General features: G+C 38.5%; 4 protein-coding genes across 7 annotated transcripts in view; 3 read left to right on the top strand and 1 right to left on the bottom strand.

Moving 5' to 3' along the window:
* LOC137250971 (zinc finger protein 709-like) overlaps window positions 1–7,221 on the top strand; it is a 96,659-nt gene extending 89,438 nt beyond the window's left edge. The window contains exon 6 of the transcript XR_010953130.1: window positions 6,098–7,221. The gene's annotated coding sequence lies outside the window, so the exon portion shown is untranslated. The remainder of the gene's footprint in view (window positions 1–6,097) is intronic.
* LOC137250974 (zinc finger C4H2 domain-containing protein) lies at window positions 972–7,270 on the bottom strand. 2 transcript variants are annotated; one of them, XM_067784776.1, is made up of 2 exons: window positions 6,074–7,270; window positions 972–1,259 (listed from the first exon to the last, which is right to left on the bottom strand). In XM_067784776.1, exon 1 carries the CDS (start codon window positions 6,990–6,992, stop codon window positions 6,078–6,080), a length of 915 nt encoding a protein of 304 aa, XP_067640877.1. In that variant the 5' UTR covers window positions 6,993–7,270; the 3' UTR covers window positions 972–1,259; window positions 6,074–6,077. The 2 variants fall into 2 exon arrangements, with proteins under 2 accessions (XP_067640877.1, XP_067640876.1); XM_067784775.1 differs by having other exon boundaries at window positions 972–1,247; window positions 6,074–7,269.
* A 596-nt stretch (window positions 7,271–7,866) lies between these two features.
* On the top strand, window positions 7,867–12,785 carry LOC137249055 (gastrula zinc finger protein XlCGF58.1-like). Of its 3 annotated transcripts, none has more exons than XM_067780180.1 (7): window positions 7,867–8,486; window positions 8,536–8,589; window positions 10,714–10,803; window positions 10,865–11,162; window positions 11,223–11,654; window positions 11,749–12,277; window positions 12,340–12,785. In XM_067780180.1, exons 1-7 carry the CDS (start codon window positions 8,196–8,198, stop codon window positions 12,479–12,481), a joined length of 1,836 nt encoding a protein of 611 aa, XP_067636281.1. In that variant the 5' UTR covers window positions 7,867–8,195; the 3' UTR covers window positions 12,482–12,785. The 3 variants fall into 3 exon arrangements, with proteins under 3 accessions (XP_067636281.1, XP_067636282.1, XP_067636280.1); XM_067780181.1 differs by lacking the exon at window positions 12,340–12,785 and having other exon boundaries at window positions 7,869–8,486; window positions 11,223–11,687; window positions 11,749–11,982; window positions 12,039–12,231; XM_067780179.1 differs by having other exon boundaries at window positions 7,870–8,486; window positions 11,223–11,687.
* A 792-nt stretch (window positions 12,786–13,577) lies between these two features.
* On the top strand, window positions 13,578–15,241 carry LOC137249054 (golgin subfamily A member 1-like). Its single transcript, XM_067780178.1, has one exon. The coding sequence runs from the start codon at window positions 14,204–14,206 to the stop codon at window positions 14,822–14,824; it is 621 nt and encodes a 206-aa protein (XP_067636279.1). The 5' UTR covers window positions 13,578–14,203; the 3' UTR covers window positions 14,825–15,241.
* Window positions 15,242–20,619: the final 5,378 nt, after the last annotated feature.

Below are 20,619 nucleotides of genomic sequence, written 5' to 3'. Positions count from 1 at the left end.
GATCAGGATCTACATTTTGGTGCGCACGCAACCGCAATTGTTCCAAGAATTCAGAGCCGTAATAAAATCCTCAAATCCCTTGCTGACAGTACCTGGGGAAAAGATAAAGAAACGCTCTTGACCACATACAAAGCAATTAGCCAGCCGATTACGTGCTACACGTCACCCATATGGTCGCCAAGCCTAAAAACCACCCACTGGAAGAAACTACAGGCCTGCCAAAATACTGCTCTCAGAATCGCCACGGGCTGTCTTATTATGTCCCCAGAACACCATCTGCATAATGAGGCGAGAATACTCCCCATCAGGGAGAGAAATGAGATGCTGACTAAACAGTTTCTGTTGAATACCCAGAAACCTGGGCATCCCAACAGACATCTGATTGACGAACCAGCACCGCCTATGGGCCTAAGGAGTCATCTCCGTAAGCATTTTGAGGAAATACGGCACCTGAGAACCCAGCCGTATGAAGCGGAAAAACACAAGCAGGTCCTTGGTGAACTCCATAGACAGGCGTCGGACCTTTATGTCGGGAATTGCCCGGTGAATCCAGTACTTGAAGAAAAATATCCAGAACTCGCAGAAGAGGAACGCATACTCCCCAGGGAAACGCGTGTCACTCTTGCTCAACTTCGTTCTGGATACTGTAACAGGTTAAACTCTTACCTATCCAGAATCAACCCCGACATACAAAATGTATGCCCTGCTTGCAATGTGTCCCCACATGACACCAACCATCTCTTTAATTGTAATGTGGAACCAACGCCTCTAACACCCCTTTCCTTATGGTCCACCCCTGTTGAAACGGCAAGTTTCCTTGGACTCCCGTTAGAGGATATTGATGACAATTTGTGATCGGTCGCGCCTATTGGGTGGGGCGAGCATTGCTACAACAACAACAACAACAACAACCCGAACGAAGGGACCAGCTTGGAAAAAGTAATGCAATTTGAAAAAAAAAAATTATAACATTAGTTTAATACCGATTGATGTTTTATTTTAAAAAATGTCGTACAAATTTATACATATGTTTTATGAAGTTTCAGTCAAGCAATACAGTACGAATGGGAAAATCTTACCACAAAAACTTTATTTGACATACATTTGAGCTTGATATTAATAATTGAGCTTAATATTTAATTTAATCTTAAGATTGAAGAACATATTTAATTTTAAATTTTGATACTTAAGAACGTTTTCCCATCTCCGGCTACCTGACCAGTTTTTCGCAGCAATAGTTCGGTTTTCTGTTAAATAAACTGGAGATTGGTGTATTTTGTATTTGTATTGGTGTTAAACAGAAATAAAGAAATCGGACCTTATGACATAATTTTTTTTACTATTATGTAGCCAAAAAATGTCACTAATAATAAAAATTGTTTCAATCCATGTAGTCTTTTTAAACTGAGGTTAAATTATATAACCAGATAAGATTTTATTAAGCGTACCAAACCAAATAAATAGTATGGCCCGGTTTTTCAGTGCGAGTTTAAACTGCAGTTAAAGTTAACTAGAGTTTAACGCTACCACTTCCGCCGCTTAAGATGAGATGAGCAGTAAAATTTGATGTTATCGAACAAAGTGGCAAGGTTAAACTCTAGTCAACTTTAACAGGGGTTTAAACTCGCACTGAAAAACCGAGTCCTAGTAAAAAAATAATGGTATTCAAAACTAAAAATACATATATGTATGTTAGAAAAACATAATAAGGGTTCGAGCTCATAAAAAAACTTTTACAAGTTGTATGGAAATTCGTTTACGCCGATTATGTTAGTTAGGTTTCTTGAGCTATAAGAGCGCCAAACCGCCATGGTCATAGACCATGATGCCATAAAGCAGACCGATGAAGTCAATATTACAAAATGGAGTCACATATGACAATAGTCGCCCTCATAAATATAAGTGTTGCTTCTTGACTTATCTGATCAGCATTGATTCTTTCCAGTATCATTCAAAAATACTACAACAATGCTTTTCTGAAATATGAAGTAACGCACCTTGGTCCGTATTTCCTTTTTTGAGGGGTTTTATTCCTTTTCCTGAGAGGAAATGGAAGTTTTAGTCAACGGAACTGAATAAACTCTGGATTGACGGTTCATTGTCCCAAGACTCGAAATTTATCTATGTAAACCAAGCGTTGGGGTAGGCTCATTGAGCAAAAAGAGATAGCTGGTGTAAAAATATATACCGATCCAGTCGCATGATCAAACCCGACAGACATTTTTCTGACTTTTTCTATCTGTCCACTTGCCTGCCCTCTGTCTAATCCCCTCCCTCTCTTATTTCCTCACCCTCCCCCCCCTGTTTTTTCAAAGCTAACCTTAATCGGCTCATTCATGATTCTGTAAATCTTTCTACTATTCCTCTTACTTTTCCCTTTAAGGCAATAATCTCGCATAGCACAGCATATAAATGCGTGTTAGAGTGTAAGCAGTCTCTGGAGAGAATCGGGACAGGGAGAAGCATACATCTATATTGGGTCCCAGGGCATATGGGAATAGATAAGAATGAAAAAGCGGACGAACTAGCTAAAAAGGGCGCTTCTCTTGAAGCTTGCTCCGTAGACGTCCCAATTAGACTGGGCGAGATTAAGCGAAGGCGAGAGGTGCACATGATCGACCAAGCGGGAAAGGCGTGGGTTCAAGTGCGGGGCTGTAAAGTGTCGAAGATTATGTGTAGATCTTACAACCTTAGACTAACAAAGTTGCTTCTATCATTAAAAAGAGAGGACCGTAGACTCATGACATGGTTTCTGACTGGACACTGCCTTCTGGCGTCACATGCCTTTAAATTAGGCTTGGTCAGTGATAGCAGATGTAGGAAGTGCGGGTTGGAGTAGGAAACGATCGAGAACGTTCTGTGATCGTGCTCTGCTCTGCCAGGCTAAGACTCCAGCTATTAGGAGTGATACAGCTGTCAGATCTAGAAGCAGCAAGTGACTTAAGTCCTAGGAAGCCTCTAGTATTTGCCAAGAGGACGGAGTTATTTTATAACATAGGTCCTGGTTTTTGATAGGGTTTTTCAGTTTGGTCGTTAAAACAAACTTCTGGTAATACTACGGACTCAATCAGTCTATGTGAGGTCCTCATGGACCGGCCAGTTCAACCTAACCTAAATTAACCTCCCGCTCTTGCTCTTATCGACGTCTTTCTCTCACTATCACTGTCATTCTTATTCCACATGTTTATTGTAGTACTATTGACTTCCCTCTGGTTTGATTGCGTCATTGTCATAGACATATTTTTACTTAACATATCTACAAAATTACTACAAAATTCCCAATGTAGTGAATAGTATTTCTGCTTAGTAATTTGACTTTAAACTCCAACCGTCCTGTGGATCTTCCCTGTGCAAACAGCGACTTAACAGGTGATCGAGACTGTTTACTGTTGTGGCCTTTTCAAACATTCCCCATTTGTATGAACTCACAATTCTTCAAATAAACTGACTTATTTTGTTTTGTTGATTTTCCGACAGGTAACGATTTTCCGTCAACCCTTGTCAAATTTGGTTTCGAGACAAACCGGTTTCGGCGTTGTGCCATCATCACTATCAATTTTAGTTCTGATCATTGTGAATGATGTCATCATTCACAATGGTTCTGATCTGTTGTTGTCGTTTGTCCTGTATTTATAGTTCGTAGGTACATGAACAGGTATCAGCCCTAATTCAGGCCCACATTCAACACGGCGTCTACAGACCACAACCACAATAAAGCAAGGCTTGACGACAACCATAGCCAAGCATTGGCTTCTTGATTACTTTGAAAGCGCCAGCCACCAATATAAATTACAGCATACAGTAGGAAAAAATTTCGAAAAAAATATTTGTTTTAAAAACGCCCAAAAGAATGATTTTAGCTTTTATTATCTGTTATTTACTTCTATTTACGTTTTTATTGGCAAAATAAAAAGGACGCCACTCCTGTCGCTTCCCAAAAATAGAATTCGGTTTAATATGGCTACAAGAGCTGTCGTAATTGATTGTCGTGCTGCTCTGTCGCGCCGAAAATAGCGACGCTCATAAGAACATGTGTAAAAATATGACAGATGTGGCGGCTACACCGCCGTCGTGAATGTAGTCAGCCCTATTGTTAAAATTGATGCTTGTGTATATTTAGTTATGTGTATGTGCTGTGTGTTCATTCAGAACCATTGGTGGGTTTTACTGATCAATTTGTGTGGCTGACTGAGGCAGGAAAAAGTCTGTAATTTTAGTCATTAGACCTTCTTTGTGGGTTTGTTATTTTGGTGCGTTAATTGTTTTGTGTTGACACAAGGATATACAAATTTTTAATAAGGTGCATTATATAACAGTGTATGTGAATGCTTAAGTTTAAACATTTCGTATATATAAGCGTTGAAATTAATACCCTTAATTATTCAATGACTGACTTAAATTAATCTTGGTTATTTTCATGCGACAAAATTTTTTAGTTCGCCTAAAACGCATAACACATTTTCTAAAATATTTCGTTATTTCTAGAAGTTCTGCTGGGATGAATAGGCTTAACAAAGCCGTAGTATGAATTGCGAGCATCGAGGGTGACATTTTTCCACCAAGCGGGTTAGGGGCTTAAAATATTTATTTATTTACCCGCGGTAGGTATGCCTGTCGGAAGAGGCGACTAAAATACCAGATTCAAGGGGCTGTGTAGCGCAACCCTTCAGGTTACCAGCGCAATATATAGCTTCTCCAAACCCAATTGTCAACCTGACCTATCCGTGGCGAATCCTGTTTCACTAATAGACGAGGCTTTGGCGACCCCGAACTCCTCAGGGAACTTGGAGGTGGGGAGGTCGGGATGGCTTGAAGCTTTAATGTGGCCACATAAATCGTTCCCGAGATGGTCGGACTAGCATCGTAATGGTATATGCAATATATTGGAACGATTTTCCGTCATTCCTTGTCAAATTTGGTTTGCAGTTGCGCCATGTTGTTGTTGTTGTAGCGATTAGGTTACTCCCCGAAGGGTTTGGGTAGTGTTATCGATGTGATGGTCCTTTGTCTGATACAGATCCGATACGCTCCGGTAACACAGCACCATTAAGGTGCTGGCCCGACCATCTCGGGAACGATATATGGCCACATTGAACCTTCAGGCCATCCCTCCCTCCCCACCCCCAAGTTCCATGAGGAGCTTGGGGTCGCCAGAGCCTCGTCTGTTAGTGAAACGGGATTCGCCGCTCTGGAGAAGCTATATATTGCGCTACACAACCCCTTGGATCCCCAGTTGCGCCATCATCAGTGTCATTTTTCGTTCTGATCTGTTGGCGTTTGTTTTAGAAATAGCGTTTGTCTGGGTGCATTGCAATAACTACCTGGGAAATTACGCCCGCTGGCGCCTTTCCTGATCCGTTTCTTTTCGCAACTAGACATATATGATTTAATCGAAACAGCCGTCTTGTCCGTCCTGAACTTGCGTTGCTTATCTTTTTCGCAAAATATTTTATAAACTAATATGCGTTTATTTATTTGCCATTAACTATTTTCAAATAAGTACAAGCTCAGCCATCTCGATTTTATATTACTACAACGAAACTTTTAAGTCTGTGGACTTCAGTCGCGCCTTACACCAGGAAGGGTTATTATGATAATATTCAAAGCCGCTTTACACACAAGGGGTCTCTAATTCGGTACCAATACCGTATTGGGAGTGTATTTGAGGTAATAGAGAGACTTCAAAGTCCTGAGCAGTGACAGCCAATTAAAAAAAAAAAAGTTGTTGTATAATATGTAGTGCTTAAATTCTGGTATCAGGGGAGCGTTGTTCCGGAACTTCGTCTACTTGGATTTCTATGCTCCTACCAGCGTTTTCGGTGATGCATGGTCGTTAGGACCAAACGAAAATTATAATTTTTTTGACAGGAAAATGTAGTATAGTTGGTAAAAACTCAAAAAATATACATATATCCATGCACTTAATTGTTTCAGCAAATTGATAAATTTTTATGTAACCACTGATATTGAAAATGGTCCGTTCGTTTTAAGTACGATGCCAACTTTATTACATTTACACCATGGTATAAATATAATATTTATACCACGATTTATACCATGCATTTACACTAACCTGCTTAATTATTTTTCTTTTTAGGTTTCTTAGGATTACGTGAACGTGACTTAGCCTTGCACAAGGGACAGATTGGAGCGTTTCGATGAATCTGTTGATGACATGAGAGACATGATTTCATTGGTGGTGGTTGTTGACGTAGATTGACATTGAAATCTGAACGAAATGAAGGATGATGCCCGATACCAATTGATGGTGTTTGTTGTAAACGCGAAGAAGGTGGTGGTGGTGGTGGCGGTGCAGAGAAGTCGCCTTTACCCAAACGAACTGCAGCTGCCGCAGCAGCAGCTGCTGCTACAGCTGGTCCACTACCTGGTGGAGCTGGTGGCATGAAAGCATGACCACCAGTGGGTCCACCCCCTCCTCCTGTAGGCGCCAATGCTGTAACTGTAGCCTCTGGAATAAGTGGATGCCTCGGATGGGGACGCGCCAATGACGTAGGTTGAACAGCAGCTGCTGCGCTTACTTTCAAAAAGTTTGTTTGTTGAAAGCGATCCTTTGAGATGGGACTACCTTCTTCTTCATGTAAATCACGTAGCGGACTCAGGCCCAAATAGTCGCGACGCATATGGTCGATTTGATATTTTAGTGCCAAGTATTCTTCATACACACGATTAGCCATGTCAACGGATCGGGTTTGATTTTCTTTTGTTTGTTTTATTATATTTTCCATGTCATTTATATCTGCATGTATTTGGCGCAATTCTTCAACGTGGGACATTTTTTCCTCCAGCAGATGTTCCATTTCTTTGCGATATTCATCTAGACATTTCTCTTCATCATCGCTGATTTTTACTTCCTTTATAATTTTCATCTTCAATTTCTCTAGAGCAATAGTTTTATCGCGTATATCCTTTATAGCTTCAAGTTTTGCATAATAATGGCGCTCATTGGAGCTGGAGATATCGCTGTTTGCCATTTTATTAAAATTATTTCCTCTCGTTGATGTCTGCGTTGGTCGTTTGATTTTTTTTTTTTTTTTTTTGCTAAAATTCTTCACCGTATGAAAACACTACTACGTAAATTTGTTTGTATATTGTGGATTAGCGATAGTCCTTTGTTTATTGTATCTGCCCTCATTGAATTATGCTACGGCTTTTTACAAACAAATATGATTGCTTAAATAAATTTTCCAGCTCGCAAAACAATGCGCAAAACTTTCAGCGTTGTGTACAAAACATTGTAAATTTTACTAAGTAGCGCAACTAACAGCTGATCGGAGAAAATTCGCACATTCACACGCACAGTTCTCGACTCAGTTTCAAAAAAACACTTTAGATTATTTAATTCAAATTTTAAAGTGAGATAATCCTTGCCAATTAATGTATACAGAATATATATGGCGTTTTTGTTGTTATTAAAGCAATAGTTTTATTTATATTAAAGCTTTTCTCATTTTTTTTTTTAACTTTGAAAAAACTCCGAACACCATTCCTTCATTATATGACATTCGACTGCCTAGTCCACTGCCTTCCACTCTATTCGCAACATAACCTCTACTTAAGCTGCCAAACTATATACTAAACAATGGTACAAAATTTATTTGCTTCTTATCGGAAATTCATTCACAATTGTTTACATTGGATTATCTTATTATGAATTTATCTAAGAGAATGAGTGCACACAACCACAAATCACTCTCACAAGATTGAGCATTGCGCATGTAAACAAAGGATCAGCTGTTTTTTATGGGCAATTTTTACGTAATTTTCCTATAGCTCTTGGTTTTTTCTAGAACTACGTCACACTTGACTGCTTGAGCGAATGAAAGAAAGAGAGAAATAAACAAAAGGAAAATTACTTAAGAATTGCCCATAAAAAAAAGCTGATCTTTTGTTTACATGCGCAATGCGCAATCTTGGCTGTGTGATTTGTTGTGACGGAATACGTATTTCGAGCTCCGATCATAGTGTTCTCCGATATAGGTACACTATGGCTCCGATACCTTTTCGATTGATGTGGCCCATCCGATTTCATCTCTATTAAATTAATAAACTAATTTAACAGTTCGTACAATTGCTCCATACAAAAATATAATAAATTGCCTTTTACTAGAAGATATTTGATCGTTCTAAACTATTAAAGCAGTTGCCAGCATATTATTATTGAAAACAAAACTAATATGAAGGAACTAATGTTGCTGTGCCGTGCCTGTAGGTTTCGTTGCGAAAAAACAACGGACATGAGTATCGTAGATCCCACTGATGGGAAAACCTTGTATGATTACTTTAATGATTGCACACAGCTAAAAGCAACAAGCGAAGATGGACTTCCGAATATATTATGTGTGAATTGTGTTCAAAGTTTACAACAGGCTTACCTTTTTAGACAAAAGGCGCATAGGTCAGATCAAGAACTGAAAATGGTTTTGGCATTAAGAAGCAAAGAAGAAGGCCAGCCTGAAGTCCTAGAGGTACGATGGTTCTATGAATATCAACCAAATCAAATAAACTTTTTTTTAGGATATTGAAGCCGCTACATTTATTGATGATCATCGATATTTTGATATGACACAGGTAGGTAAACAGATGATTTGTGGAAAGAGCCTTTGCACATGACTATATTCAAGAAGATAATACTACAACGGGTAGGGTAAACAAAGTCGCGCCGGAATGTGCTAGTCCTGTAGCGTACTGGGTTCATCTCCGGCTAAGGACTACCCACGTATGCAATACCCCCTCAATCTTTGGAGAAATTTTTAGTGGTTATTGTTGATGTAGCAGTGCTTCGCAGTAACAGCAGCAACTACTATACAAACCTACATTTCGCTCGTATGAAGCAGATGTAAATCAAAATTTTTATTGATTATAATGTTTCCATGCATAATATAATCCTCGGAATAAAAACTAGGGACATCGTGGGTTTTTTAATTATTGTAATGAAGCTGTATTAATATATAAAACTGCAGTTTCCGAAAGAACGTAAATTTTTGCGTTACATACGTAAGTTTTCAATAAAACGTGCGTTATATTTTGCAAAGTATGCGAGATATTTCCAAAACACTGCCCAGACCACCACATACACAATGAGGCGAGAGTGCTCCCATTAGGGAGAGAAATGAAATGCTGAACAAACAGTTTCTGTTGAATACCCAGCAACCTGCTTCTGATTGATGGGGCCACACCTCTCAGTGGCTTAAGGGGTCATCTCCGTAAGCATTATGAGGAAATACGGCACCTGCGAACACAGCCGTATGAAGCAAAAAAGTGATATACACAAACAGACGTCGGACCTCTATGCCAGGAACTGCCCGGCGAATTCAGTTCCTAAAGAAAAATACTAAGAACTCGCAGAAGAGGAACGCACTCTGCCCAGGGATACGCGCGTCACTCTAGCTCAATTTCCATCTGGGAACTGTTACAGGTTAAACTCTTACCTATCCAAAATAAAACCCCGACACACATAATATATGTCCTGCTTGCAATGTGTCCCCACATGACACCAACCATCTCTTCAATTGTAATATGGAACCAACGCCCTCTCACTATGGTTGGACCCCTGTTGAAACTGGAAGTTTGCACTCTCGTTAGAGGATATTGATTGTTGCTGTTGTTGTTGTAGCGATAAGGTTACTCCTTGAAGGCTTTGGGGAGTGTTATCTATGTGATGGTCCTTTGCCGGATACAGATCCGGTACGCTCCGGTAACACAGCCTCATTAAGGTGCTAGCCCGACCATCTCGGGTACGATTTATATGGCCACATTAAACCTTCAGGCCATCCCTCCTTCCCCACCCCCCAAGTTCCATAAGGAGCTTGGGGAGCCTCTTAGTGAAACAGGATTCGCCGCGGATAGATGAGGTTGACAATTGGGTTTGGAGAAGCTACATATTGTGCTGGCAACCAGAAGGGTTGTGCTACACAGCCCCTTGAATCTGGTAATAAATACAAATACAAATTTTAGTCGCCTCTTACGACAGGCATACCTACGGCGGGTATACTCTGGCTCTCTAACCCGCTGGGATAGAGGATATTGACAATTTGTAACCCCAGTGGGTTGGGGGATCAGAATATACCCGCGGTAGGTATGCCTGTCGTAAGAGGCGACTAAAATACCAGATTCAAGGGGCTGTGTAGCGCAACCTTTCAGGTTGCCAGCGCAATATATAGCTTCTCCAAACCCAATTGTCAACCTCACCTATCCGCGGCGAATCCTGTTTCACTAACAGACGAGGCTCTGGCGACCCCAAGCTCCTCATGGAACTTGGGGGTAGGGAGGGAGGGAATGGCCTGAAGGTTTAATGTGGCCACATAAATCGTTCCTGAGATGGTCGGGCTAGCACCTTAATAGTGCTATGGTACCGGAGCGTACCGGATTTGTATCCGGCAAAGGACCATCACATCGATAACACTCCCTAAAGCCTTCGGGGAGCAACCTTATCGCTACAACAACAACAACAACAACATGACAATTTGTAATCGGTCGCGCCTATTGGATGGGGCGAAGCACACTGCTACAACAACAACAACAACTCCGTATCCACTCGCTCACAAATCTTCACTGCATTCAAACCTGGCCATGCAAGAAAGCTCGGTGTATGGAGTATACTTAATACGGCCATGTACAAACAGCCGCAGCTTACTTTCTATGCATATATTTGACAACAAAAAATTAGTTCTAATTAATACATATGTTTATTAGGACTCCAAAGGCGCTGCATTGGATCCACTATCTGTCTCAACAAACAAGGAGTATTCATTGGCAATCAAATCGAGTAGGCGATCTAGAGAGGTGCTAACTACAGTTACTAACGATTTAAATTAATCAAACGTAAACTCCCTGTTCTTATTAGGGTAATCCTGTTACCTCTGCAGTTGCTTCAGCGTCTACGATATCAGAAGATTGTTTGCAAAGCGCTTCTGCTATGAGGAAAAGTCGACGTAAATCACGCATTGTGAAAGAGAAAGTGCAAGTAGAACTTAGTTACAATAAATTCGAGGACTCCTGTGAAGATGAACTTGATGATGATAAAGAAGAAAATTGTAGTAAATATGAAACTAAACGTAAGAAACATTATAACTGTGACAGCTGTGAGTACAAGTGTATTCAAAAAAATGACTTGAAGAAGCATGTTTTCGAGCTGCATAAAGGTAATATCAATTCCTTTGAACTTTTATAAAAATATAGGGATATTAATTTTTTGTACACAGATACAATTTTATGTCATAAATGCTCGAAAGTATTTGAATTACAAGTAGATATGGAAATGCATAAACAACTCGTACACGATACTGATATTAATATGTGCTGCCCTTGGTGTAGCAACTCGGAGCTTATGAAAAAGGGTGTACTCGCCAAACATTTACAAAAAAATCACACGAGTGTTTATTTAAAATATTTTCCTCGCTTGCGTGTACTTGAACGTGGCGAAGATGTTCCATTTCAATGTGAACGGTGTCAAAAGGCGTTCTCATCAATTTATGAGTTGGCTGATCACATACAGGAACATCGATTTTATTGTCTCGTATGTCCGATGAGTTTTAGAAAAGTGAATACTTACAAGGAACATCTAAAGCGTAAACATAATTCATCAATAACAATTTTGAAATCAAATTTAAGTAGTAGCGGCGGTTTAGCTGAATGTAAGCCTACGAAATATATATGTGCATACTGTCGTGAGTGCATAACGCATTTTTTACTTAATTTTTATACATACATAATTTTAAATATTTATAGCTCGTGAATTTATTAGGCAAAAATCTGTGCGTTTGCATGAACAAAAAATTCATGGAAAAGAAAACCCCCCGCGGAAAGAATGTCCAATATGCCAAAAAGAAGTTTATGAACATTACTTGCAAACTCATATAGCCCGTGTGCATACCTCAGAGCGTAAATATTCCTGTGATATATGCGGAAATTCATATAAAACTTGCACACTACTTTCTTATCATAAGAAAGCACATTTCGATGGTAAATTTGTGTGTAATGTATGTAATAGGCGATTTGTACGTCCAAATCAACTTCAGGTTCATATGCGGGTACATACTGGAGAAAAGCCATATGGCTGTCATTTATGTGAACAACGTTTTCGAAATAAAGCATTGCTAAATTATCATCTGCAGCGACATGCTGGTATCAAGCGAAGATGTAATGTATGTGGCAAAGAGTATAATCGTGTAGATGATTTAAGAACTCACTCCTATAAACATACTGGCATGCCATATACATGCCCAACATGTGATTATGGCTGTACGAAGCGAATAAAGTAGGTTTCTGTTTGTAATATTTTTAAAATATAAATTAAATTCTAAATGTTACCATTTACAGGCTTAGGACGCATCTACAAAAGAAGCATAATCAAGTTTTAACAGAGGATGAAATATCTGAAATTTTTAAAGTGAATACTGGTCGTTATTCTCGTGTTAAATTAGCAAAAGACTTCGGAAGGTTAGATAACGTCATGCAATAAACAATGTATGATACATACAGGGTTCAAGGTAAAATAAAAGTAACGTTGGTATCTCTCGAGAATAATTTGGCAAGAGTGAACACACTATACGTTTTGGTACGTTGCCTTAGATACTTGTAAAAACTTGTTCACAAAACTTTAAAAATCAAAAAAGGCCCTTTTTTAAAGCTTTTTTTAATATTTTATTTTTTTAATATTTAAAAGTCTTTTTACAAATTACAATTATTTTTCAATGAATATTTTTTATACATGAAAAATAAAAAATAAAGAAAAGTATCAAAAGATATTTCACATAAATTACAAACATAGTTATTTAAAAGTTGATAATGTTCAAGTGTATATTGTGGTTTACACTTTATTATCCTAGGACATTTTTTCCTAATAACATGTTTAACAATAACAACTAGGTAGATAAACATTTTATTTTTTTCATAATTTATGCAATAAATTTAAACATAACAGAGAAAATATGGCTTGGACGATTAATGAAGCCAAAAATTCGTACTGCGCAAGCAGGTATACTAGATTTTCATAAAAAAAAAAATAAATGTTTTGTGTAGCTTAAAAAATGGTTTTAGTTCAATTAAAATAATTTTACTGTCTAATTAAATGGACTTTCGTTTAAAAGAAGAGATTAATCATGTGCAATATTAAAATTAAATACCGTAACGAATGTTAGCAGCACTGAGCGATTCTATCGTCTCTAAGCCGATGCTAAGCAGTGACGTGAATTCACATCCATAGATCAATCATTATGTATCTACATAAACGAAACAATAATTGCGTCTACACATATGTACCATGTACGTATACGAGCAGCGGAGAGTCAATGCACAAACACATGCATATATCTGAGATACTCCTATAAGTATGCAATGAGAAAAACTATAAAATTGTGCAATTGTAATTACAGCTGAGAAGTTTGAGAGCTGCTGGACTAGTAGATTCTGGAAGCGCCTAGAACAGGGCTATTCACTTCATAGCACAATTGTGCCCTTCAATTCACACGCATAGGATTCGCTCTGTCGTCGTTAATTGAGTTAGTCGTCGCTTGGCACTTGGCGTAGCAACATCGGTTATAGGTATCGGCTGATCGGTATAAAAATATGTATGAAAAATTATGCGCGATACATATGCTTGTTGTTAGCTCGTTGCTTGCTAGTAAGCGACTAAATGAAAAAGCAATTCACCCTATTCACTAATACAGGTGCACTTTCTGTTTTGAAAAGCCCTGGCCTAGAAGATGCGAAGGTTGAAATCAAAGAGTATAAAAGGCGGCAATTGTAGAGGCGCTGGAATTCAGTTTGATTTGAGTTTTCGATTGAGACGCTATCTAGCGAGCAATAACAGTATTATTTTGAATAGTAGAGTTTCATTTGAGCTATCAATTAGTTTGGTTATTAAGCAAGCTATTCGTTGCACAGTTTGAGTGTTATTGTGAAGTACTTTAATAAAGGCCATTTTGCATTATTACAAATTGGAGTTATTTATTCAACAGTTTAGGGATTCGAACTTAGCAGAGGATTGCAAGTAAGAGGATTTGCAAGTAAATTCGTTACAATTGGTGTCGGAAGAGGAATTGTTGAATAAATTCCAGAGGACAACAAGGACATGGCAAAGTTCAGTGAATTGAAGATCCAGCAACTAAAGAAGTAGTTGGAGAGCCGTGGATTGAATACAAGCGGCGTTAAACTTGAACTCCAAGCACGACTACGAGAGGCAATGGAAGCTGAAGGAATTGATGTGGACGAGTATGTCTTTTATCCTGATGGGGACGAGACAACAACAAAATTTGAAGAGAAAAACGAAACATCGCAGACAGTTACGAGCACAGATTTGAACATGATTTTGGCTGCAATATCTGCTCAAACAGCGACAATGTCATCTCAACTAGAAGAACAGAAAACGTATATGTCATCACAGATGGAATCCCAAGAGACACGCATAACATCCAAGATGGAAAAACAACTAGAATCACAGGAGAACCGTATAACAGCGAAGATTGAATCACAGGAGGCACGTATCTCAGAAATGTCGTCAGAAATAACATCTAAAATTGAAGCACAAGAGGCACGTATATCAGAAATGTCGACACAAATTTCAGCACAGGTATCATCGCAGATCTCTGCACCACTAGAATCGCGTATGGAAGAGAAACTAACGCAGTTTCAGGAAGGGTTCAGTGGTCGACAAGATAAAATGGAGGCCGAGATAGATGCTTTGAAAGATCGGATTCAGGAGTTCCAATTGAACCGTCCAATCACTTCAACGTCTACTCTGAAGGTAAAATCCCCAACGTTTGATGGTTCTGTTCCATTCCAGGTATTTAAGCTCCAATTTTAGAAGACGTCGGCAGCGAACAACTGGAATGCTGAAGATAAAGTTGCAGCTCTGTTCGTGGCATTGAAAGGGCTAGCAGCCGAAATTCTACAGACGATTCCCGAAGGAGAGCGGAACAACTATGAAGCATTGATGGCCGCTGTCGAGAGACGTTATGGAAGCGAGCATAGGAAACAGATATTCCAAATTGAGTTGCAAAACCGTCACCAAAGAGCGAATGAGACTTTGCAGGAGTTTGCCTCGGATGTTGAAAGGTTGGCTCATCTTGCAAATGCGGACGCACCAGTGGAATACACCGAGAGGGTAAAAATCCAGAGTTTTATAAGTTTTTATTTATTTATTTATTATTACGGTCTTTAAGACCTAGTTTAGGTTAAAATAAGAGATTAAACATAAATACTCATGTCACATTTAGTGACGTACAATATAAAAACAATTTTTCTTTGAACTTACTAATATTTTCACAGTCTTTCAAATCAGAAGGTAACTCATTATACATTTTATTCCCTAAATATTCGAGAGACCTTTTGGCGAACTCAGTTCTTATTCTAGGCAGTCTTATATTATTGCAATTTCTAGTTCCATAATTGTGGATTTCATGATTATAATGTATTTTACTACTCAGGTAATTCGGTAACATTCCTAACCTAAGTTGGTGTATAAATTTCAATGTGAAATAACTAACTGACTGTTTAATACTAAGCCAGTTTAATCTATTGAGCATTACAATTTTTGGCGTTCTTGGAGGACATTTTAAAATAAATCGCATTGCCTTGTTTTGCTGTATCTGAAGTTTCTTAATATACATATCATTACTTAATAGCAAAATAGTAGGACAATAAATAAAGTGTGGTTCAATAATTGAACGATATACCAATATTTTATGACTTTGACTGATATGTTTACATGTTCTATACATGAAGCCTATTTTCTGTGCAATTTTCCTTTCCAGATAAGTTACATGCTCTCCAAAATTTAGATTATCATCAATCAAAACTCCTAAATACTTAATTTTGTCTACTCTTTGGATTTCCATGTTTTTTACCTTCAGCGTAATATTATTTAAACAATTGTTACTTATGATATTAGTGTTTTTACAAAATATCATGAACTTAGTTTTTTCGACATTTAATTTAAGTTTTCTAAGGCATAACCATTTGTATAGCGAGTCCAGGTCTTCTTGTACTTTCAGCATGGCATTCTGCATATTTTTCACTTATGATAAGCAATGCATCATCCGCAAATAGACGTATTTTACAATATTTTAAGCATCTTTTGATATCATTGATATACAATGTAAACAATATTGGCGCCAAGACCGAGCCTTGTGGTAAACCAATGTTAACATCCACCACTGATGAAACCTCCTTTCCAATTATCGTTCTCTGTTTTCTGTCACCCAAATAACTCCGGAACCATTCCAACGCCTTTCCTCTTATACCAATTTTAAACATAACGTCCAATAGCTCAGATCTATCGACAGTTTCAAAAGCCCGTTTTAAATCCAAGAAGACAGACACCGTAAATTTTTTGTCCGCCATGTCTTCTTTCCAATCTGCAATTACCATATTCAACGCTGTTTCACAAGAATGGCTCTTCCTGAATCCCGATTGTTCTGGGATAATCACATTGTGCTTCTCTAAGTATGCCACAAGTTGATCCTTCACCACTGTCTCCATAATTTTTTCATCTGTAGGTAACGTAGTTCCTCAGGTTTCATTGTATTTTTTACTTTTTCAACAGGTATTATTGTTGAAATTTTCCAGTAAATAGGTACAATACCGCTGTTTAAGGATTCGTTAATTATGTCTTTGTAGAAATTAGCAGTATATGTCATGGCATCTTTAACGACACCCTCCGATAAAAGCTTGTCGCCGCCATATTTGATTTAAGTGATTTTGTAATAATAATAATATCGTCCACTACAATGTCAGTAAATTTAAATGTTTCAAATGGATTACTATGATTTGCGCTTATTTCATCCCATTTACAATTTCTTCGATGCTATCATTAATTTCAACAATACTTTGTATAAAAAAGTTATTTAGGGCATTTGCTATATCATATTCGTTTTCCAGGCATTCACCGTTAATTACAATTTTATTGATATGTTTTTTAACATCATTAAGCTCGACGAGGTCTTTTAGACACTTCCACATACGTTTCATATCGCCATTGTTATGATTTAAGCCGGAGTCATTGGTGCCGTATGTCGTATCGCTGTATCCGTATCCCTAACGTAATCAGCTGTTTATCGTTACGACGGTAAACCAAAACCCAATTGGTTGGCTACGATACGGTTACGACCTTAGCGGCACCAATAATAGATTGTATTGATTCTCATAAGGTTGGTCGAATCAGCTGTTAAAAGGTTACCGATACGGTTACCGATAAAGCACCAATGTCTCCAGCTTTACTCTATCTTCCATGTATTTCTTTTTTTTATAAATTATGGTTCTTTTATATATTTTCTTAATGACGTTATATTCGTCCCAAAATCCAGTATTTCGAGCAGTTTTATAAGATTCTATTTTTCTTTTATGCAGGTTTGTTAATTCTCGGTCGTACCACTTATTTCTTATCTGTATTTGGTTCCTCTTTATATACATAAGTCAGTGCTTGCATAGCCTCAGTTAAAACTTCGTTCAGGGGTTTAGTTTTAGTTTCTACTCCGGAAATTGACATAAAGCTGAAATCGCATGTTCGTAGCAAAGTTAAAAGATTTTCAGCACTATAGTACTCCCAACATGTATCAGCAGCATACCTTCTCATTTTACAAAGCTTTGTTGTTGGCACTTCGAAGTGGATTGTCTCATGGTCAGAAATGCGATGTTCACCTATATTCACTGCTTTAACTTTATCATTGTTACTGAATAGCAAATCAATTCTTGTAGACGAGTACTCTGTTATCCTTGTGTCGAAGTGTATCCTTTGTATCATTGCCATTTGTGCAAATAAACTTGTTAGCTGGTTTAAGTATGTTGACGATACATTTACATTGATATTAAAATCACCAATTATCCGCCTCCTTGAGATGTTCAGTGATGATTTCATTTAGATAAGTAATAAAGGTGGAGTAACTGCTACTTGGTGAGTGATATAGTACACCGATTTTCTATTTTAACGCGCATTTGTTTATTTTTACAATAATGCACCACACTTTCATGTTGATAGCTTTATTACAAACTATGCTAAATTGTATATTTTCATTCACATACATGACAACACCGCCAGTATGCCTACTTTGAGAGTCGCAACGAATGCATTTGTATGTCGGAATACTAAGTTCAGAATCCAAGATATGTTCTGTTGTACACGTTTCCGTACATAACACAATACTTGGTCTTCTTATTTCAATAAGACGTTCCAGCTCCATTTTATTTGCTATGATACTACTAATATTAAGATAAATGCATTCCAAGTTGTTGCTATCTCGATTTAAATAATATTTTGACTTTTGCGCTGCAGTAAGGATTTTCTTTGGTTGCTAATAAACAACCTTCCTTTTCCTTGTATCTAGCTTTTGTTGGTATACGGGACAAGTTCTATCCAGAGTATCATGGTTTTCGTCAAGTCCTAGATTCAGCTCCTTGTTTGCTCGTATGCAGTTAATGCACTTGTTTACTGCATCCTTTATGCATTGTGTATGTTTATGCTCACCCAAGCATTTTGTGCATACTTCCTTTTCCTTGCAGTCAGCCGCTTTGTGATTGAAGCCTTTGCCTTTAAAACAACACACTCTCTCCAGCTAGTACATTTGCGAACGCTTCAACATTCATTTCTATCACAGCATTATAATAGTTTTTCGCGTTCTTTTTCACTTCATATTGCTTAACAATTTTTATGTCCGTTTCACTTAAACAAATGTTTTATCGTTTTAATTCTTTGCACCAGTTCCTCGTCGCTATATTTAAAATTTATACCAGTCACCATGACTGCTGGTTTCACTTTTTTGGGAATCTTAACCTCATAGTTATTTCCCAGATTGTTCTCAATGGCATTTTTTATTTTGTCACGCTCATGGTCATTTTCGCTTTCAACAATAACAAATGGCATACGGGACGTGGAAACGAAGCGAGCTACATACGCAAACCCAAAGCTGACATTTTCTGAAACGGTATCACATGCATTGACTCAGGAAACGGCCTCACTATTGAGTAAACCAGCATACAAAGCTCATCATGTGGAAGTGGAAAAACCAGATTGGGTAGACACAATTTTGGCAGCACTGAAGGGATCACAACAGAAAAATGCCGGAGTTATTAAATGTTTCAAGTGCGGCAACCCAGGTCATATTGCACGACATTGCAGCACCGGGGTCAATAGCTCCAACAATGTGGGTGGCCGTAAACGCAGAGCTGAAGGAGATGAGCAAATCTCCAAGTCCACTCAATCGTTAAACTAAAGCGAGTCAGCCGCAAGGGGCGACAGCTGGCTCCCTCAATTGAATGCCCCATAATCTCTATCTCACAAATTGGAAAAAGGACAATTGGCACGGTGGATCGAGCGACTACAAAGCTATGACTTTTCCATTCAGCATCGAAAAGGTAGTACCCATGGAAATGCCGATGCAATGTCACGAAGACCATGTAGTTTGGGATGCAAGCACTGTTCAAAAGCCGAGGCTAAAGAAGACATTATAGATGTCCGGCTAATGACTATAACATGTACAGATGAATGGGACAAGGAACAGCTAAGAAAGTGTCAGCTAGAAGATACAGATCTATCACGCGTTATGCAAGGGCTCCAACGAAACGAAAGACCAAACAGAGCAGATATGTCAGCAGAGAGTCCCATTGCGAAGTCATATTGGGCACAGTGGAACAGTTTAGAATTGATATCCGGTTGCCTTCATCGAGTATGGGAGAGTGAGGATGGTAAATGCAAGAAGAAACTGATAGTTGTTCCCAGGAAGAGGATTCCTGACGTATTCAGCGAGCTGCATAATGGTCCAAGCGGAGGTCATCTTGGAATCACGAAGACCCTCGAGAAGATTAAACAGAGATTCTATTGGGTTGGTTGCCGTCAGTCGGTCACTGAGTGGATTGCGAACTGCGAGGTTTGCAGCAGAGCGAAAGGGCCCAGAACCCGAAGTCATGGCCAGATGAAGCAATGAAACGGTTCAACGATGTGGTGTACCGCATACAAACCATCGGTAAACCACGAACCAAAATGAAAGTGGTCCATTTGGAAAGGCTTGCAACTTTTAGATCGTGAGATTTGTCTAATCGGGACGATCAGACTTAGGTGGAGGGCAGTGTAACGAATGTTAGCAGCACTGAGCGATTCTATCGTCTCTAAGCCGATGTTAAGCAGTGACGTAAATTCACATCCATAGATCAATCATTATGTATCTACATAAACGAAACAATAATTGCGTCTACACATATGTACCATGTACGTATACGTGCAGCGGAGAGGCAATGCACAAACACATGCATATATCTGAGATACTCCTATAAGTATGCAATGAGAAAAACTATAAAATTGTGCAATTGTAGTTACAGCTGAGAAGTTTGAGAGCTGCTGGACTAGTAGATTCTGGAAGCGCCTAGAAGATGCGAAGGTTGAAATCAAAGAGTATAAAAGGCGGCAATTGTAGAGGCGCTGGGATTCAGTTTGATTTGAGTTTTCGATTGAGACGCTATCTAGCGAGCAATAGCAGTATTATTTTGAATAGTAGAGTTTCGTTTGAGCTATCAATCAGTTTGGTTATTAAGCAAGCTATTCGTTGCACAGTTTTAGTGTTATTGTGAAGAACTTTAATAAAGGCCATTTTGCATTATTACAAATTGGAG

The sequence above is a fragment of the Eurosta solidaginis genome, chromosome 4 (assembly GCF_040869045.1).
Source record: "Eurosta solidaginis isolate ZX-2024a chromosome 4, ASM4086904v1, whole genome shotgun sequence".
NCBI classification, from domain to species: Eukaryota; Metazoa; Arthropoda; class Insecta; order Diptera; family Tephritidae; genus Eurosta; species Eurosta solidaginis.
The sequence above is the reverse complement of the archived record's forward strand: the minus strand, read 5'-3'. Positions and strand labels throughout refer to the sequence as shown.

Bases quoted from the DNA above. Each gene is read 5' to 3' on its own strand.
- LOC137249054 (XM_067780178.1), top strand. From the start codon at position 14,204: ATGGAAGCTGAAGGAATTGATGTGGACGAGTATGTCTTTTATCCTGAT.
- LOC137250974 (XM_067784776.1), bottom strand. From the start codon at position 6,992: ATGGCAAACAGCGATATCTCCAGCTCCAATGAGCGCCATTATTATGCA.
- LOC137249055 (XM_067780179.1), top strand. From the start codon at position 8,196: ATGAAGGAACTAATGTTGCTGTGCCGTGCCTGTAGGTTTCGTTGCGAA. The intron at 11,163-11,222 runs GTAATATCAATT...TTTTGTACACAG, and splicing joins TGTTTTCGAGCTGCATAAAG to ATACAATTTTATGTCATAAA. The intron at 12,278-12,339 runs GTAGGTTTCTGT...TACCATTTACAG, and splicing joins GGCTGTACGAAGCGAATAAA to GCTTAGGACGCATCTACAAA.